The sequence below is a fragment of the Eublepharis macularius genome, chromosome 4 (assembly GCF_028583425.1).
Source record: "Eublepharis macularius isolate TG4126 chromosome 4, MPM_Emac_v1.0, whole genome shotgun sequence".
In the NCBI taxonomy this organism is placed as follows: domain Eukaryota; kingdom Metazoa; phylum Chordata; class Lepidosauria; order Squamata; family Eublepharidae; genus Eublepharis; species Eublepharis macularius.
In genome coordinates this window covers 93,837,187-93,856,601 of record NC_072793.1, presented here as the reverse complement: position 1 = coordinate 93,856,601, position 19,415 = coordinate 93,837,187, and the positions used below count along the sequence as shown (strand labels likewise).

The 19,415-nt window shown below is 41.6% G+C and overlaps 1 protein-coding gene across 3 annotated transcripts in view; it reads right to left on the bottom strand.

Moving 5' to 3' along the window:
- KDM3B (lysine demethylase 3B) overlaps positions 1-19,415 on the bottom strand; it is a 64,373-nt gene that overhangs the window by 18,630 nt on the left and 26,328 nt on the right. For 2 of the 3 annotated variants that reach the window (XM_054976837.1, XM_054976839.1), the window contains exons 9-19: positions 17,241-17,442; positions 15,605-15,819; positions 14,422-14,574; positions 13,615-13,722; positions 11,893-12,020; positions 8,967-9,249; positions 7,241-7,497; positions 4,798-5,064; positions 3,427-3,598; positions 2,050-2,140; positions 1,838-1,968 (exon numbers count right to left, since the gene is read on the bottom strand). In XM_054976837.1, coding sequence (XP_054832812.1) covers positions 1,838-1,968; positions 2,050-2,140; positions 3,427-3,598; positions 4,798-5,064; positions 7,241-7,497; positions 8,967-9,249; positions 11,893-12,020; positions 13,615-13,722; positions 14,422-14,574; positions 15,605-15,819; positions 17,241-17,442 — 2,007 coding nt within the window. The remainder of the gene's footprint in view (positions 1-1,837; positions 1,969-2,049; positions 2,141-3,426; positions 3,599-4,797; positions 5,065-7,240; positions 7,498-8,966; positions 9,250-11,892; positions 12,021-13,614; positions 13,723-14,421; positions 14,575-15,604; positions 15,820-17,240; positions 17,443-19,415) is intronic. The other variant, XM_054976838.1, reaches the window with a different exon arrangement.

Below are 19,415 nucleotides of genomic sequence, written 5' to 3'. Positions count from 1 at the left end.
AATAGGTGCTCCTGTAGATAATACAAGCCTCAGACCATAAGTGGCTTTAAAATGAAATTACGAACAGTTTAAGATTGGGCCCTCAAAGTATACAGGCAGTCAGCAAAGAAGAGCCAAAATAAGAATGTAGTCCCTTTGGCCTGACCCTGTCAATAAGTCACAGCATTCTGCATTAGCTGTATCTAACAAATCTTCTTCAAAAGCAGCCCCACACAGAACACTGTAACAACCCCTTTCACTGCCTTCACCTGAGAATCCACTGGCAAGTCAAGATCCCATAAAATCCGGACATTATGCATCTTATCCTTCAGGAGGTGTGTATCTCCTATCCAGCATAAGCAGAACACCCAACCCTTCAAAATAAGATTCACCCATCATAACCAATGCACTGTCTTGATTAAATTTTAAACTTGTTAGCACTCATCTAGCCCGTAACTGTGTTTAAGCATGCATTCTGTGAATAAACTGCTGCTCCCAGATTTAATGAAAATGAAAAGTAGAGCTGGAGATCAGAAGCATACTGAAGACATCACACTACCCTCTCCCTGAAACTTGCATTTAGATATTAAGAAGTACTGCGCACGAGCTAGAATTTTGCAGTACAAAGCGGAAGGAGTACTGTGATAATTCCCTAGTATTACACTCTGCCACTAACCCATTAGGGAAAAGTAGAACTACTGCCAGGCAGTGCCTCTCTCATTTATCTCAAACACTTCAAAAGGATTTGATAGTCAATTGTATCAAAAGCTGATGACAGAAAGAATTAACAGAAGTTGAATGTCCTTCTTTGGATACTGTTAACCTGGGCAACCAATGTGGTCTCCATCCCAAACACTGAAAAATAAAATAAAAAATGCTGTTTCACCCAAGAATTCCTCGAGCTGCCCTACAGCTGCCTGCTTGATCACTTTACCCAAAAAAAGTAAACATGAAACTGGTCTATTATTATTCAGACCAGCCAGGTCCAACAATTTACCTCAGTGTTCAAAACATTTTTAACGCAAGGATTTTTCCCAGCCAAGATGGGCAAGGGAACAAATGGTGGGGCTTAAATCTTTACGAATCTTGTCAACTTTGTCAGGCAATGACAACTGAAACTTATATATGAAAACTGGACAGGCAGATCCTTCACCCAGATCTGCACCAACAGTGAAGTCCAAATCAGTGAGGATAAGAGAGAGAGAGAGATTTCATCCAAAAAATCTCAAAGTTGTCACTATTGGGTCTCAGAAGGAGCTCTTCCCTCTGAAATGAGTTCAGGTAGGTAACCTTATTGGCCTGCAGTATAACAGCAGGATGTGAGTCCAGTGGCACCTTAAGAAACCAACAAGATTTTCAGGGCATAAGCTTTTAAGAGTCAAAGCTCTCTTCTCTAGAATGGGAAGATCAAACAACCACTTTAATACCTGGAAAGTTCTGCTGACCAACACTGCAGACAACTTAATATCGACATAAACTGGTGTATAAGCTCATCTGCTCCTTTGAATTCAAAGTATAAGGCAGTGAACTCACACAAATCTGATATATATCGAACTTTTTCAATCTCACCAGGTTTCCTTCAAGTCTGACAAGACTGTTCTATTTATACTTTGATTACCAAATGTCTTCCACCTATAATAAAGTTGCATTTACCCTTAAAAGCTTGTGCGGAACACTTGATATATTTTGCTAATACTAAATCTACTGAAAAACAAGCTATCTAGCAAAAGGAAATTAAACTATAGGCAAAAAGATTAAAAGTAACTAAGCTGCTTTTTCCACTCCAAGCATTTGATATTTATGTTAGAGAAATTATGAGTATAAACATCCCAAATTCATAGTCTTTCAGCCTACTTACCATAAGCATTATACATTTTGGGACCCAAATCAGGTCGTACAAAGTAGCTTGGCAACCTAGATGCCAAATTTAGTCTTCCATCCCTCTTGGTGTATTCTGGGAGTGGGAGATTCTCCATCAAGTCCTCAAACCTGAAAACAGAAAGATAACATTATAGCAAAACACCAACAATTCTTGCTAAGTCACAGAATAAGAGTAACAAAAAACTTTACCTTGTAGGCATCATGTCTCTGAAATCTTCCCCTGGAGGCCAGTCCTTTAACTTCAGTACCATAGGCTGTCCATCATCTGCTCTCAGGCGCTCTACAAAGAAGTAGTTTCACTTAGTTGGAATGATGTTCTCCCACTACCAGTTTGTCCTTCCTCCTAAATCTGTACACTAAGGGGGTTACAAGTCTATAATCGATAGCCAGTAAAATGTAGCAAGTCAGGGAGAGTTTAAACCCCAAATTAGCCATGAAGTTCACAAGAAAGCTGCAGGTAAATTAACATTTTTTAAATTGACTTATGTCACAGGACTATTGTGAGAAAAGATTAAACCTTGATATACTACACAGAGGGCAAAAACACAGCAGATGTGAAAGAATAACCAATGTGCACAGTCACGGAACAGAAACTAATAAACATATGTAATGATCTTTGTATAAACAAAAAATAAAGTCTGATATCAGAACCTACGGGGGCAGAAGTAGGTGTTATAGTTCCAGGGCAAGTAACAGAAACAGAAGAAACAGTTTAAGCACAAATTTGTTCAATTTAATGGACCAACAAGATTTTCAGGTATCGGGTATCTGAAGAAAGGAGCTCAGACTCCCAAAAGCTTATACCCTGAAAATCTTGTTGGTTTCTAAGGTGCCACTGGACTCAAATGTTTTACTGCAGACCAACATGGCTATCCGCTTAAAACCTTGATCAACTTAGTATTTTTTGCCTCAGCAACTATAAAACCTGTTATAATTGAAATAATGGAAGGTGTTACACACAAAGGATCAAACAGAAAGACAAAGAGTTGATGCCTACAAGGCAAATAAAAGGCCAGGCGGGTTTGCACTAGAAAGAGGGCCTTCTCAGAGGTACTGCCTATACTCTGGAACACACTCCCTCAGTGAGGCTTACCTTGGGGGTCAAATCTGCATACTTTAGGAGCCTGGCAAAGATGTTTTTATTCTCTCAAGCCTTTTAGACCCCCTCTGTTTTTGCTACCTCACTGAGTTACTTGTTTACTGTTTTTACTGTCTGCCACTGGCCTTAGTGTGTATTTTTAAAGGGTAGTCTTAGTACATTTTTAGGATAATTATGATCATATCCTACTGCTATCCATATTATGTCTACTGCTACTATTTTACCACTGATTGTTTTCTCTGACTTTTTAAGAATTATAGTTTTATTGTGTAAGTTTCCTTGAATATAATCACCGAGAGGTAAAACAAATATTTACAACAAAAAATGATTTTTAAAAATCCTGGCCTGGCTTGGGAGGGTACCAATGCTTCAATAATTTTTTCCATTGCAGTTAATTGCACACCGAATGTTAGCAGAATTCACAGAAGGAAAAAGATTAATACCTTCAAGAATTAGAGATCACTTACTAGAAATGACTTCAAAGCCATCCCAAAAGTCACGCACTTTCACATCTGAGATTATGGCACAATTCCGACAATTAACCAGATCTACATCTTGATCTCCAAATTCCTGGCTAAATGCCTCTGGTTTCCAGAGTTCAGGCTTCAGCTTCTTATGGACACCAGAAACTAGAACTGGCTGTGGAAAAATACACAACAGAACTATCAGAAGTCATCTAACCATCTTTTCTAGATGAACCCTGGCCTTGTGTGGTTGTTATTATTAGTGTATCATGTAATTAAACTACATGGGATGCAAGAGGACAAATGAAACCACAAAGGGGCTACTGGACAATGAATATAAATTCTTTTGAGCATGCTTGCTTTTACACCACGCAGAAAAATTACCTTCCCTGACAACAAAAGTGGCTGTATCAGTGTATGCAAATTAAATGTTTACTTATTTCACATAACATTCTATTTGTGTAAGCCATGGAGAGGGCAAGAAGTTATACTAGAGACAGAATCCTCACCTCCAGAGTCCTAGCAATTCTGCCGAGACAATCCTGGTTATGGAGCACATCAATTATTGCATACATTTTCTACAAAAGTTGTTGGAGCCATACAAGTCCAAAATTAAAACCCCAAATAAGCCACAATCCATATTATAGAGGCCAGTTAAAATGACACAAATAAGTGCATAAGCTTTTGAGTTCCCCAGAATTCCTCCCCAGGTTGAATATTACGGGGGCAGAGGCGAGTGGAGAAAGTTTTTCCAGGCCGTGATTTGAAAGACCTTCTCTTACCAGCATCTGTGCTGAATTACTGGATGAGTAGCTCATCTAAACAGATTAAAAAATGGTGTTCCTCCACAGGAATTACAAAGGCCAGTGGTCTTCCTTTTTCTAGCCTAACTTCCTAGCTTTGAAGGTTAGAAATATAAGAACTGGATTCTAAGTGGCGCAAGTGGCAATGCAATTGTGAAACTAAATTTTTCCTCCTTACCTTCCCCACAGCTACGTGTTGTTGCTCCCCAAACTGCAGCTCTGGGGGGGGGGGGGGTCAATGGTTCCTTGGGAACAATGGGGGGCAGTGTTTTTCAATGGTGAAGGGAAATCAACAGAAATCTTGTGCAAGGGGATGCATCCTTCTCCACATGAAAGGAAAAAGTTAGGATCCAACCTCTACAGTTTTATTTCAGTACAATATTTTTAAAACAAATCTCTACGCTTGCATCACACATGTGAATGCAGAATTAACAGTATTTTCTTGTACTTCATACAACTTAAGCCTGTACAGGCATCAAAAAGCTTGTACAAAGTAGCTACCTGATGTGAAGGTCCATGTAAATATTGCCACAAAAATCCAGAATATGATCAGGTTAACACTTTGATTTACCTGGCCCTGTTTCCAACATTCCCTGAAGATCTTCCAGTTGTTTTTGTTGCTGGGGTCATGAAGACACAAAAGCCTTCCATCACAGAGCCAAGAATGGGAAGTGTGTGGGTCCAGGACATTTAATCCCATTACCATTTCTTTCACTTCCTTCTGTGTGTCAGGCAAATTGCTTGCTCGTTTAGCGGCATCAGACATCTTTTTGTTTTCTACCACTGAGGCAATTATATGATCAAGGAAGTTGGGCAAACTGGCTTTGCTTTTGGTACCCTATAAGATACAAACCCACAGAGCAACCTAAAGTTTAGATGTGAAAAAATGCAAATAGATAAAGAGTTCAGAGAACATATCTTTGCCAATTCCCCCTTTCCACCAAAAGCCCTTGGTAAGCAAAGGTTAAGTGTGGGTTGCATCAGTATTTTATTTATTTTATCACATTTCTAGACCGCCCTCCCCATCAGACGGGCTCAGGGCGGTTTAACAACAGTTTAAAACAGTAAAAACATTATAAAAACATTAAAACATTATATCAAAACAATTAAAATTGGCAGGTATAAAATATTAAAATACAGCATTTTCCTGCATGGGTGGTGGAAGGTCTTCCGTGGTATGGCTGGCGAGAGAACAGCCTAGCCCCCACCAAATGCCTGGCGGAACATCTCCATCTTGCAGGCCTGACGGAAAGATAACAAATCCTGCCGGGCCCTAGTTTCCTCAGACAGAGAGTTCCACCAGGTTGGAGCCAGGACCGAAAAGGCCCTGGCTCTGGTAGAGGCCAGGTGGACCTCCCTGGGGCCAGGGACCATCAGCAAGTGCTTAGTGGCTGATCGAAGCGACCTCCGGGGAACATATGGGGAGAGGCAGTCCCGAAGGTATGCTGGGCCCAGTCCCAGTAGGAACAAACAGAAATCTGCTATATTACAGAACCACTACTGAATCCACTGAAGTCTCCCATATCATATCCCATTCCATTCCCAAAGTCCTCCAACCATCATCAGGTGATTTGGGGGCGTGGCATGGGAAATTTAGCAAGAATTAATTCTGAAAGCTATACTTGATTTCTGGCACTTGATACTCAAGCCACAGGCTTGTTGTGATTTATAAACATAGTACAGGATCATGAAGATTCACTGGGCTAGAGGGGAACCTCATTCCTCCCCAAAGATCACACCTCTGCACTGTCTCCTCTTCACCCTGCTTTTCCTTCTCCATTTCCTCTTATCTTGGCTTCCCACCTTGTTGGCCCATTCTTCATTCTCTATTTCAGATCTACCTCCTAGCACTACAATCACTTTTGCCTCCTGTTGTCTCTTAACCCCTCCCCCACATGGCATCACCCTGCTTTCCTCTCACCTATGCAGGCTGCCCAACTACTACTAGCCATATGATAAAGGAAACTTGAAGATGAAAGTGCAAGAAGCACTTTCAGCTCTAAGCTTCCCCTAGTCAGCTGGCCAGGAGGGCTGGGGGAGCACACAAGTCACTAGTGGAAGGATCTCAGAGGAGCTGTACACCTACATAGCTCTGTAGCTGTGGTCACATTGCCACCTCCCAATTCCCTACAGTAAGAGTACCAGTCCCAAAGATTCTTGACAGGTGATTAAGAAGGAAATCTTTGCTATTTTAACACTATGTATTTGAACAGGATAGTCGCATTAATTATTGCTTGCAACTTTACTAGGAAAAATGGTAAACCTTTCTTCTTTTCAATCTGCCCATTTAAAAACAACTGCATTGGTTGCCAGTTTATTTCACAGTTCAGTTCAAACTGCTGGTCATAACCTTTAAAGCTCTCCACAGTCTGGGGCCCATATATCTGAAGGACCATCTCCTCCATGCTCCAGTTAAGATCTTCAGACTGCCACCTACTGGCTGTTCCCTCATTTGTGGTTGCCTGCTTAGCATCGACCACAGCCTGGGTCATTTCCTTCACAGCCCCCACATTCTGGAATGGGCTCTCTGAAGAGATGAGGGAAGCCTCCTTGTTGAAAATATTACAAAGCACAACTTACTTGCCTGGACTTTTGATGGGGTATGAGCAGCAGACAACTTTGGGGAGGAGGTATCTGGGGTTTTATTTGATTTTAACCTGTAATGTTTTAATAGCTACTTGTAATCCACCTTGAGACAAGAGGAAATACAGAGTATAAATATTTTAGTTTATAAATATTTTTTCCTGATTCCTGCAGGAAATTAAACCACATCCTGAAAGATGAGCTGCTTTCAGGAAATGAGAAAAAGCAGATGATACCTATGACAACTGAGTGCACATGAACAACAATGTATTAATACCAGGCTTTACATCAGTCCCACATTTTACATTTTTAAATGAAGTATCCAGTTCAGAGAAAACACACTAGAAATGCTAATAATTTGTCCCACTGAAAAATAACTCAGAACAGAGGATATTCTGCTACTGAGCACAGAGGAGAAAAATATTACTTACTGTGGAAGCTCCAGAAAATACAGGAGGAAAGGGGATCCCTGTATCAAGTGGTGCCTGTGGCAGCTTTCCAGGCCCAGAGTTAAGCAAATCACGAAGACTAGAACCTTCTGTTTTGTTGCTTGAGGCAGTTGGACCCAGTAAGAGACTATTAAAAAGCTTTGGAGTTAGAGGGGAGGCTTTTGCACTGGAGTTGAAGGAATCCAATCCAAAAGGTGACTGAGATTCTTTATTGAGCACTGACCTTAGTGACCCTGCATCTGTAAAGCACGACAGTACCCACAGAGGGAAGACATTGTTAAAGTATGTCACACCATGACAGCACTTAAATAGTTGTACAGAAAGGCAGAACATCTAGGATAAAGAAATTACCATTAGAAAAACTTAACCAACACAGATTACTACTTTTAATTTGTCTCATTTGACTAGAATAGCAAGCTCAAGGTAAAGAACGGTGAAAGAAAACACCACAGGAATAAGTAATTTACATCTTTTGTTACTGTTCAGTTGTTGACGTAATTCATGCAGTCATAGCAAAACTCTTTACAACAACTATTCCAACCAGCTTAGAAAGAAATGCCTGAATGTCAAAGGACCACAGCCTTGTATGTGACCTTCAAGAGCTTAGTTATGCTCCAGCTGCTATCAGTTTAAATTGGTTGGGACACAAGGCTTCCAGACTTAATAAAGCATTTCTAATTACTCCCATATATGACTCACTCATACGGCAACTCACTGAACACATTAAGAGAAGACAGCCATAAGAACATATCAATGTGCAAACCAAGCAGTTGTCATCAAATCAATTCCCAACTTCACACAAGTGCCAAGACAGTTTAAATCTTACTCATCTGGTTTGAAGAAGTGTTTAAACTACAGTAAAGCTAAAATGTATGTTGTCAGTCTAGCAGAAGCAAAAATGAATTCAATACTTCAGTGTTGGCCATGTGCAGTACTGCTGTTTGTTTACCAAATCTGCAACCAGCCATGGAAATTTCCTCCCCCCACCCTTGACCCCCCCATTACATAATACTAACAGTTGTGAAATATATAAACATATACTGTATATTAAATCAACCTAAAATCAAGCATTGTTTCATTTTTATGAAGTGCTGCAGCCTGTTAAAAATACTCTGAACTCTCCACTCCTTAAGGAATTAATCCCTTTAGCATTAGCAAGCTTGCCAGCAGTTGCACAGAGCAATCAGTGAAGCAATCATCATTTATCTTGGCATTTGAAGTGTGCTAAAAATGAGACAGTATGCAAGAATGTGTATATGGTAGATTACACTGGGAACCCTCTGCCCCTTAAAGGTTGTACTATGTATTATCTTTATGAAGAAATGCTTGGGTGAACTGCTTCACACAGCAAGTACATTACCTCTACGGACAAAATGGGCTGAACTGAGAAGGTATTTTCCACTACATCTGATTTACTGCAATAGGGAAAATCCAACTAGATGAAGAACTTTTGCACAACTCAACTATTTTTTGGATAGTGCAACTCCATACTGACCAAACTAGTTCCCCTTCCAGGTTAGCAAAGGTCAGGCAGAGCACTTTTATGGATTATGGCAAACAGGAATGCTGAATCAATGTGCCATGACACAAACGCCTACTTCTAGAAGTGCCCTTAGTCTTCCAGATTTTCAATCTCAAAGCACCTCTTCTCTCAAGGATGATAATCAGGCTCCTAGAAAAAAAATTCTGAACTTTTCTTGCAACGTACCTTTTGTTTCTTCTTTTGCCTTCTGTGTTGCTAAATCTGCAAGCCAGTGCAATGCTGAAGAGGGACTGGTTTCTGGACACAGTGATTTAGTAGGTTTTGTCTCACTACTGCTGCTGGTTGCTAAGGCATCTGTCTTTACAGGTTCCGCAGCTTTGCCCTCTGTAGATTCAGACTTAGGAACTTCATTAGTTTCTAGTTGCCTTCCCTCTGCTGTCCCTGTCCCACTAGAGAATGTGCTTTCATTTCCAGAAGTTGATACCCCAGGATTCATACTGGGTAGCTGCTGAAACAGTTATACACAAAAGCAGTTAAAATATGGTTTTTCAAGCATTGTTTTAAAAACAGTTAAATCAGTGAAAAGTTAAAAGAGGTTTGTGCTAATACTAAAACTGGTTGTAACTAGACTGTATTTAGATGTCTAGTCATAACATTTGTTTGACCACTAAAAAGCTGAAATATGTCATACAAATGAATTAATATATAATAACTAAAAATAGTTGAGCCAAAAAACAGGAAAACTCTATTCCAGTCCCCAGATAATTGGGTGGTTTATACCTTACGTATAAATGAGACCAACTTCAGAATTGTCCGGGGTCTGAGGCGCAGCCCCCGGACTTGCCGGGAGGAGGGGACGGGAGGTAGCTGAGAGACAGCTGCCCTGCTGCCCCAGCAGACACCCAGAGCCAGAACCTACCTACACAGGAGGGAGGGAAAGAAGCACCAACGCCTCAGAGGGTTAAAAGGGGCAGGTGGAGGCCGGCTAGTCCCACCCTCCAGTGGGAGTCTAGGAGGCCAGGCAGGGAGAGCAGGGTCAACCCAGAGGGGGCCAGAACAGAGGGAGAGGGCCAAGGCAGTGGGGACAGCCAGCCAGCAGCTAACCAAACAGAAACCTTACCGGCCAGGGAGGAAAGGCAGCCACATCAGCTCAGAGCCATGCCCCAGCCTGCAGCCCAGCTAGAAGGCAATAGCCTGGTCCAGGGGATACCAGGAACAAAATCCCAGGTGAAGCTGCCTGAGACACTCTGTAGGAGAAGCTTGTCAGCCAGCCAAGGAGACTTAACTGTGCCTGCCTCTAGCAGTCAGCTCAGCAGGAGAAATTGGCAGCCAGCCAAGAAGACACAGCGGTGCTGGCCCAGTGCTTCCAGCTGAGCAAACACAGGTGCAGCTGCCTGAGCCAGCCAGGGCCATGGTTAGAGGGCAGGAGGAGGGCGTGGTTGACAGGTGGAGCAGGGAAAGGCTGAAAGGATAAAAGGGCAGTCCACCCAGAGGGCAGGGTGGGTTGTGTAAGAGGAGTGGAGTAGGAGTTGTTGGAGGTTGGGTGGAAAAAAGGAGTGAGCGAGGAAAGAAGGCTGCGATGGAGATGAAGGAGGAAGGTGGACACAGGAGCAGGGCTAGGTTGAGCGGGCTTGCTGGTGGCTTGAGAGGATGCATGGGTGATGTATACCTCCCCTCCTTCCACAAAGCGGGACCCTGCATGATCCCTAGTGGCATCCCGGTGCCAAAGCCAGGTACCCCGGCTCCCAATGCAGCAGCGCCCGGGAGAAAACCTGACAAGAATATTCAAAGAACAACAATTTTTGGCAAGGACAATACAGCAGATAAAGAGAAAATTTGGGTGGAGGGGTATACAAGTGAGTGAGTTCGGGAAGATAGGAAGACACAAAGAGGAGCCTATGCCCCTGCAAGTTACTGCTCACCCTCCCAGATTCTCTGTGAAAACTTGCTTGAAACTTCACAAAAGAGTTACACGTTCTCAGAATACTAAATTCTACTCCAAGTATTAGATTCTGCATTCACACACTAACCCTAAGGTACCCAGAATTCTGAACGACTGCTTTAAATGTCAAAGGTTTTCACCAACATTTGTGTATTATCCTCCTGGTAAGCACAATGGCAGACGCCTTCTTAAAAATCAACAGAAATATAAAAAGGTACAGGCCCCGCAGCACAGAGTGGTAAGCTGCAGTATTGCAGCCCAAGCTCTCTTCATGATTCGACTTCGATCCTGGCAGAAGCCAGGTTCAGGTAGCCGCTCAAGGTTGACTCAGCCTTCCATCCTTCCGAGGTCGGTAAAATGAGTACCCAGTTTCCTGGGGGTAAAGTGTAGATGACTGGGGAAGGCGATGGCAAACCAGCCTGTAACAAAAGTCTGCCAAGAAAACGTCGTGATGCAATCCTGCCCGCCCCCCGCCCTGCATGGGTCAGTAATGACTCGGTGCTTGCACAGGGGACTACCTTTACCTTTACCTACAGGCTAATTAGTAAACGCTACACACAGCCTGCCTTTCTATTACTAACTGAAAAGTAATTTATTATTATTTATTGATTTGATTTGATTTATATCTCACTCTCCCCATGAATGGGCTCAGGGCAGCTTACATCATCAATAAAATACAGTAAGTTAATCACCAACTATAAAAACACACTTAAAACTGTCACTAAAATACTCCAGACTTCATTATACACAGGCTACTTTAGATACTGATCGAAAACCTGCATAGGTCATAGCATGTGGGCAAAACACATGGCCGAGGGTAGTCATAGAATAGGTGGTGATCTTAGATGGAATAAGGGGGGGAACACCCTCTGGTCCTCAGCCAAAGGCCTGGTGGAAAATCTCCGTTTTACAGGCCCTGTGGAACTGTAATAGGTCCCGCAGGGCCTGGATCTCCAGTGGGACAGCGTTCCACCAGGCAGGCACCAGGGCAGAAAAGCCCTGGCCCTGGTGGAGGCCAGATGGATGTCTCCGATTTAAAAAATCAAACTGCGTGGTGCAATTGCTACACAGCAAATAACTATTATGTCATACATAAAATACTCTTCATAGTTCTTTTAAAGCCACTAGCCTGGGCAATAATGCATCCAGTGTACAAGTTCTACCAGGATCACAAGCATATATTCCCAGCCAGATTCCAAATGTACATACCTGTGAAATCCCATTAGTGACAGCAGGTCGCAGCACAGATTTGTTCTGCCGGTTAATACATGGGCAGTTAGCTTTAATTCCCCATTTACCACGTGCTGCATGAACCATGTCTCCAATATTATAGAGTGCTGGAAAGTTAAGATATTTTGGTTAATAAACTCTGTAACAAAATCTGAATTTTAAAATGCAAATATTAGGGCTGAATCCTATGAAATATGAGCACTACTGCACTCACAGATGCTTGAGGTCATGGGACCTGCACGAATAAAAAAACCACATGGTCTGGGGCAGCTGCTCTTCGGCCAAAAAAACACCACTGAAGGATAAGGAAAATGGGATGATTTCACCTGGTTCACTCTCCTCACTAGGTGTGTGCGATGCAGCTCAGGAATAACAAAGATATACCACCACCCACCACGCAAAATAACTAACCTGAATTATTCAGGTATATCCAGATATAGCTGGCATACTGGAAAATATTCAGATATTCAGTATTTACCTCACTGAGTATTCAGGAATATCTGGGAATCATATTTTAAAGGTCGCAGCAGCTTGTCCCTCCCCCACTTTGCAGGCTTCCCAGGCAACAAGAGGAGGGGGGAGGGAGACAACACTACTGTGTGCATGTGTGTGTTGCTTGCTTGCCATATGCCACTTGCAGGTCTTGCTGCTGCCTTAGTACTACTAGCTTGCTAGGTTGGATGTTGGGCTTTTCTGGTTTGACATTAGTTATGGTGGACTTGCACTGGCCTTGGGTTCTGCCTGGCATCTTTGAGTGACACTGGTTCTGTTGGGTCTGTAACAGTGCCCGTTGCTTCAGATTGGTTCTAAGGGGATTCTCTAGTTTGACACTGGTTCTGGTACAATTATGTGGATTGATGTTGGTTCTGTTGAGCTTTGTTAGTTCTGTTTGCATTGGGAAGCTTTTGGTCATTGGTTGCTGTAGTGTGTTAGCTAAAGCTTCCTGCATCCTGGAGACAGCCCTGGATTTTTCAGCCTATAGGAAAAAAATGAAGAGTGGCTGGGGGGATCTTGTTCAGGGGGCCTGAAGAATTTGACCCTTTAGCCCAATTCACTTAAAACTTGGGGGTGGGGTGGTGGGAGCGTCAGGCAGGACTAGGTTCCCTTTAATTTTGGTGTAGTCTGCTTGAAAAATAGACTCCCCAAAAGATTTCCCCACAGGGAATAATGGAGCCAAATATATTCAGAATTCCGAATTCCTGGTCCCGAATACCAGGAATACTGAATATCTATGGTATTCCTGATAATACCGATTTTTTTTTGCTGCACACTCCTACTCCTCACTGCACTTCTCTAGGCAGCATCACTTTTTGTATATGAACTCCCATGTTTAGCCGTGCGGAGATCCAGAGGGTTGGTGGGGGAAGGAGGAGGATGGGTACAAGTCTGCGTCCACAGTGCAATGAGATCACAGAATACTACCCTTAGTATATCTCTACTTGCAGCAAAAATCATAAAGACTCTAGTCTTCTAGACTAGACTTCCATTGTCACCAGAGCACTGAGTGTATTCATACAGCTGGATTTTAGATCAGACAAGGAGACTAACACTGGATAATAACTGCTGTGATGGCTGCCTTAACTTTAGAAACTTAAAAAAGGTCACAATGAGATTGTGACCTGTGCAAGTACATTTCACCTCTATAGGTGAAGAGAGATCAGAAATGAAGAGACAGTGTACAAAAAGTGAACTAAGTATCACCTGTGCCAGGAATTATCTGTGTTGGCATGAGATTTTCTGGTTCATGAGATTGTCCCTTTGCACACTTCAGCCATGAGAACACCTCTTCATCACCAATCTCCTCTGTCTCTGAAAGCGAAAGAATCAAACCTTTTACCTTTCTAAACATTCATATATTACACTATTACAGTGGCTTCAGATTAATATAAAAGCAAAAAATGCCAACCCTTGGTTGGGTGAGCACAATATTTTAATAACAAAACTGCATAAAACTGCACAATCCTCTCTTCAAAATAATATCTGCATATCCATATCTACTTTTCACCAAGCTCTCCATATTGCTGCTTAACAGATGGAATACCCTGCCCCAAACAAGAATATGTTCACTTTCCTCTTTACCAAAGAGATAGGGAACGGGAATATTCTCAAGAAATAGCATAACAAGATGAAACAATTCCCCCAGTGAAAGACTTTTATATTTTATCTTCCCAGCACTGAAATGGTCTACATCCAGTAAAAAAGCACAAGGATCGTCATTACTGGTGAAGAACAGTTTAGGAAATGCAAAACTATGTATGAATAAGCACTGCTGTACTGGATCGATCATTAGGCCTTCTGAGGGTCTGTTCAGAAGTTACTCTCTCACAGGAACATATCAGGCCCTGTCAAGGTTCAAAAACCCCTTTCTGTGCCATAAGGAAAACTCAATAACCAAACAAGAGACCTCCTCATTATTTATTAGAAAGCAGGATCTCTTTGCTCCTGACTGATGCATCTAATGCAGTAAACCATTTCAAGCTTTTATAGCATTCCTGGACAAGTACTTACCACTGCGTGGACGGTTTTTCCTGAGACGGTAACAGTCCAGACACACCCCAAAGCCACATTTGCGACAAACCCAATGAATATTGAACATTGTTGTTTCACATACATCGCACATCTCCCTCACACCACGAACAGCTCTTTTCCAGGCCACTTTCTCTATAAAGAAGAAAGAAACCTTCAAATATGTGTATACTTTGATGGATTATATATCATATATTTTAAACTTGGAAGGGTTTAGAAGTGTCTGTCTGGATGATGACAGAAGGGACTACAGTTGAGAAACACTTGAAAAAGAATGTATACATATATCTGCCCGCCCGGATCTCTGGGATGGATTCAGAGTAATCTATACCATGGAGATACTAGCATAATGTGTTTTACTACTGATTTTAAAATATCACATTATATATTAGAATAAGATGCAGTGGAGGAGATTACTGATACTCAGTTACATAGCACCCTATAATGTCAATATGGCACTGCAGAAGAAATGTTTCCTCTAGTGATTTCACTGGTTATCTTGTATAAGCCATCTGGATTTGCTTCACTTTAAAAGAGTTTCAATTCTATACCTTATTCTGCTCACACAAGCAGCACTTTTGCTTGCACAAGTTTTCTGCCAATTCCACTCTCCCACAGCAAACTCTTTGCGTCTCCCCACATTATTCCCAGTGTGGAATTGTTCCCCCACGGACTCCCTCTAGAGAAGGCTAGCACAGCAAGGTGGAAATGATAAAGTTCTGTTCATAAGCCCCCATGGCAGACAGATTTTGATACTTAGTTTTGCTGTTATGACTAAGCTGGCTTTCCAGACCTGAAACCATACGTTCATAAACACACAAATGATGCAAAGTAGTGATATAAAAAAGTACAAACTCCTCCTTAGAGGAGAGCAAAGAACAATTCTCACCCCCATCCTGCACCAGGACAGACCCATTAGCTATTTAAAGAAGGAACCATGGCTTAATGGCAGAGCATATGCTTTGCAAGTGAAAGATCCCAGGTTCAGTGGCTGGCATCTACAAGAGAACTGATACCAACAGAATAGATTACACTGTATTAGGCTGACCAACTGTCTAAGTTATCATAAAACAGTTCCCAATGGTTTAATTAGAGTAAATTATTCCTTCAGTAATCATTTCATACAAACATATATGTACAAATCGTTTAAAGAATAGCAGCTTACGGTGTGGTTCAACCATCATCATTGCTTCCTTTTCAGACATAACCAACTGACAAAACTGGTCCCCAACATTGGCCAGGATATACTTAGAGGTCTCAAGGTCAATGCCCTCTGCAGGGGAAGAAGATGGAATCCACAAGCTCATAGCATCAGGATCGCTCTGTTGGGGGTTCAGGAATCCCTCCACTCGTAGTATACCCTTCCGAGTAAATATCAATCTGAAACCGAAGAAAACTAGCTCGTTAAAGTCCATACTACCTACCACCTACTCACTGTATATTCATCACAATCCAAGAGAGTGTTCTTGAAAGCTGAAATTAGCATGATTGATCTTCACTAGGTGCTAGAATGGAATTCCATTTTAAATACTTCTGAAGGGCTTTGCTGGTTCAATGAATGTAATTTTGCAGACCCTGAACTGGGTGAAAAGGAGTCACAGAAATGTTTTAAATAAGTAATTTTCACAGAACTGTAAACTACTTTCCACTCATTTCCAGGAGCAAGCTGCACTTTCTAGCTTTAAGCAGCTATAAAAAAACAAGCAAAGGGGAAGGGAGAGACGAGAAAAATGAACCTTTGCCATCTGATTCAAATATTACTTGACTGCTAGGATTTGTGTTGGGGAGGTCTGAGTTAATAAGATCTATGGTGCACGAACTTCAATTTTTGAACTGATATAAAAAGACATTCTACATACATTTTGCTTGCTCCTGTACCATGTAGATGAGGTTGCATACCTTATATAAGCAAGAAGGAGAAATACTGCCCTCCAGTAAAAATTACTGTTACCTCTCAAAGTAATAATCTAATGGGTTGTACCAAACAAAACTCTCCTTGTAGAACTTTCCCTGCTCTTGCAGCAACCCACTGATCCACCTCAGGCTTTGGAACAGCACTAAGCGTGATATGGGGGGTCTGCAGTGAAGAGAAAAATCTGGAAAAAATCCCCCCCCCCAACACTCAGACTGGCGGAAGTGTTATTCTACCAGCAGCACATAAGAATTGTATATAACTCATGGTCTTAAAACACCAGCTCTTTTAACTGCGCTAATATAAGTGGAGACAACAGAAAACAGACTCACATTTCGAGAGGTGCAATTTAAGACTATCAGATAGGTACATCTATCAGCACAGTTTTTATGAAAATATCTGGCACTCCAACCAAACTTGTTCTAGGCCTATTTGATTACATTTTCACTGTTTGACCACGTCCTCCCTGATGAGTTAAACTTTTTTAAAAATTATATTTTAATTTTGTTTTTATATTAGTTTTACAACATGCAACCTTAAACTTTTAATATTCTAACTCTCCACACTTTTCATGAATATATCCCAGCACCTGAGGACAAGAGTAAGATAAGGAGCTTTTCTACCAATGAAAAAGAACATTAAACTTCCAAAATGTTGGCACCATCCTCTTGTGATAAATGTGTTATTTGCTGCTGCAAATTCATAGGTAAGATTCATCAGCCTGTATGAAGCAGCTCAAAGAAGCAATAGCAAGAAATGTAGCTGTCAGTAATGTATGTGTGCACATAAAAATATGAAATTACTTATGTTTCTGTCAGAAATAAAAAGGCAAGAGAATCTTTAGCAAATAAGCCAATACATACAAGACAATCTTGAAGAGTTTTATTACCTGCGGAAGTGAAAGAACCGACAGGACACAGTGGAGTCATCTTGCTCCTGCTCCTTGAACTTTCGGTAACGTTCTAGCCGGCACTCTCGACACTTGTGCAGATGAGGGGCTACATTGATGCACGATCCATCTTGGAGGAATGGTTCTCCAGACTGCTTCAGCTTTCTCACCTTACTTACATCTTTTAGTACAGACTGGCCAACTATGAAACAAAACAGTAACAAAAGCATTTCAAATAAACTTGGAGGAAAAAACATTTTCCAAGAAGCATTTATGCTTGACCCTTGCATGGGGATTGTATTTCATGAAGGCTGCACCTGACAGTGAAAGACTATGCACAGAGGAGTGGGATTGTGGCAGCCTGACATTTTTACACTGAATAGGATATTAGCATAAAGGCCAATGCATTCAGGTCTCATCCATGTTCACACACAATCAGACTGCACTGATCCAGCCTTTGAGAAAACAGGTTCCTAAAACAATGTAGACTTAAATCCCATGGAGGATTTCCATCAACGGAAGGAAGTGTGTAATTATCTCTAATTCCTCCTTATGCTCTTCCTGAGGGCTTGCCCCAGAGAGCACTTTTAATGCAGCTGGAGGGGTGGGTGGGAATCCACAGATGGAAACCCCTTCAATCCCTGGAAATGACTGCCAGATCAAAGCCATGTCCAATATGTGATCATCAGGCAAGAGTGGTGACAGGCATGACCCCATTCAGGTTCTTCTCAAACTTGTCCGCATAGGGCCTGATTATCCTTATTGGAGAACTCTTCTCAGGCAAGTACAATGTAAGCTTCGGCTAGTATCCAACCATGCAATTCCAAAGATTTAAGGACAGTTTCATCAGAAGAGGAGGGAGTGGTTTCTACAGATTTGCCACTCCTACTTCAGACATTTAATTTGGCCCTTGGGCTGTTGCTTAAGGTCTGCTGACCCCAAGACCAAAATTTTGGGAAGCTCATTGGGCTGCAGCAGAAACGTTCCACTCTGCAATGAGTAGATCATACTGGATACAAAGCCAGTACACTCCTGAGGCCTCTTTGACTGAGTGCATTTTGCTTCTGTGGCTGTGACCCTGATCCCATCTTTCCCTATAGAGCCTGAAGTGTGATTGGTTGGTAAACAGTTTTAAGAGAGAGGCAACTGTACATTTCAAGCGATCTCTAAGGTTCCATTCAATTCACAAATGAAAGTTTTTTCTGTCAGCAACCAGGTCTCATTATTTATCCAAGGTCTTTAAAAGACAACCACAATTCAGAAACCAAAATTACACGTAACAGCCCACAAGCATTTGAGTTCTCCAGAATGCTTCCTCAGACTTGCTGGTTGTTATAAACTGTTAATACAGTAACTACCAAGTAATTCCCTTTGCTCTGGCACCACTAGAGATCTTTGAATCTGGCTTGGTGTCAGAGAGATTACAAGGATTACAAGGTTCTCCCCACCACTGCACTTTGTTAATTTGTTTTATTGTTTGTATATTGATTTTAGTTCTTGTTTTTATCGATTTCAACTGTTCACCGCCCAGAGCCCCTGGGGATGGGCGGTATATAAATTGAAATATAAATAAATAAATAAATAAATAAAGGAAGTCTACTGAACTTTGTAACTGCTATGAAGAGACACTATTTTTTTTCTTGCTCAGAGGAACTAGAGTGCAACCTGACATCAAAGGCTCCACTGTATATCTACCTGCCCATGTCCAATGAGCACAGGGATGGTTGTGAGAACAGACCTTTTAAAAAATGGTCTGAAACATCTTTCTTTCTTCTACCACATCTTATTTATTTTATAACATCCAGCCTGAGGAAGAGTTCTAGAGAACTCAAAAGTTTGTATACTGTTGTAGGGATCAGGTCTGGGTCGGTACAACTGTTTAGTATCATTTTAGTTGATCCTAAATAAAAAGTATTACATGGATTGTTTTTTGGATTTGGATTTTGGCCCAGAACAGCTGTAAACAATTTTTGTCTACTTTAAAAAAATCAGAAAGCCAATGGTTTTTAACATGTGAAGAAAAAGCACGCATTTTTGCCTTCATCTAAAAACAAAAGCAGACCTTTTTGGGAACAAATTAGGTCCTTGAATTTGTGAAAAAAATTAGTGAGAAATCTAAAAAATATGAACACACACAAGCAACATATGTAATGGTGAGGGACCACTGCAAAACTA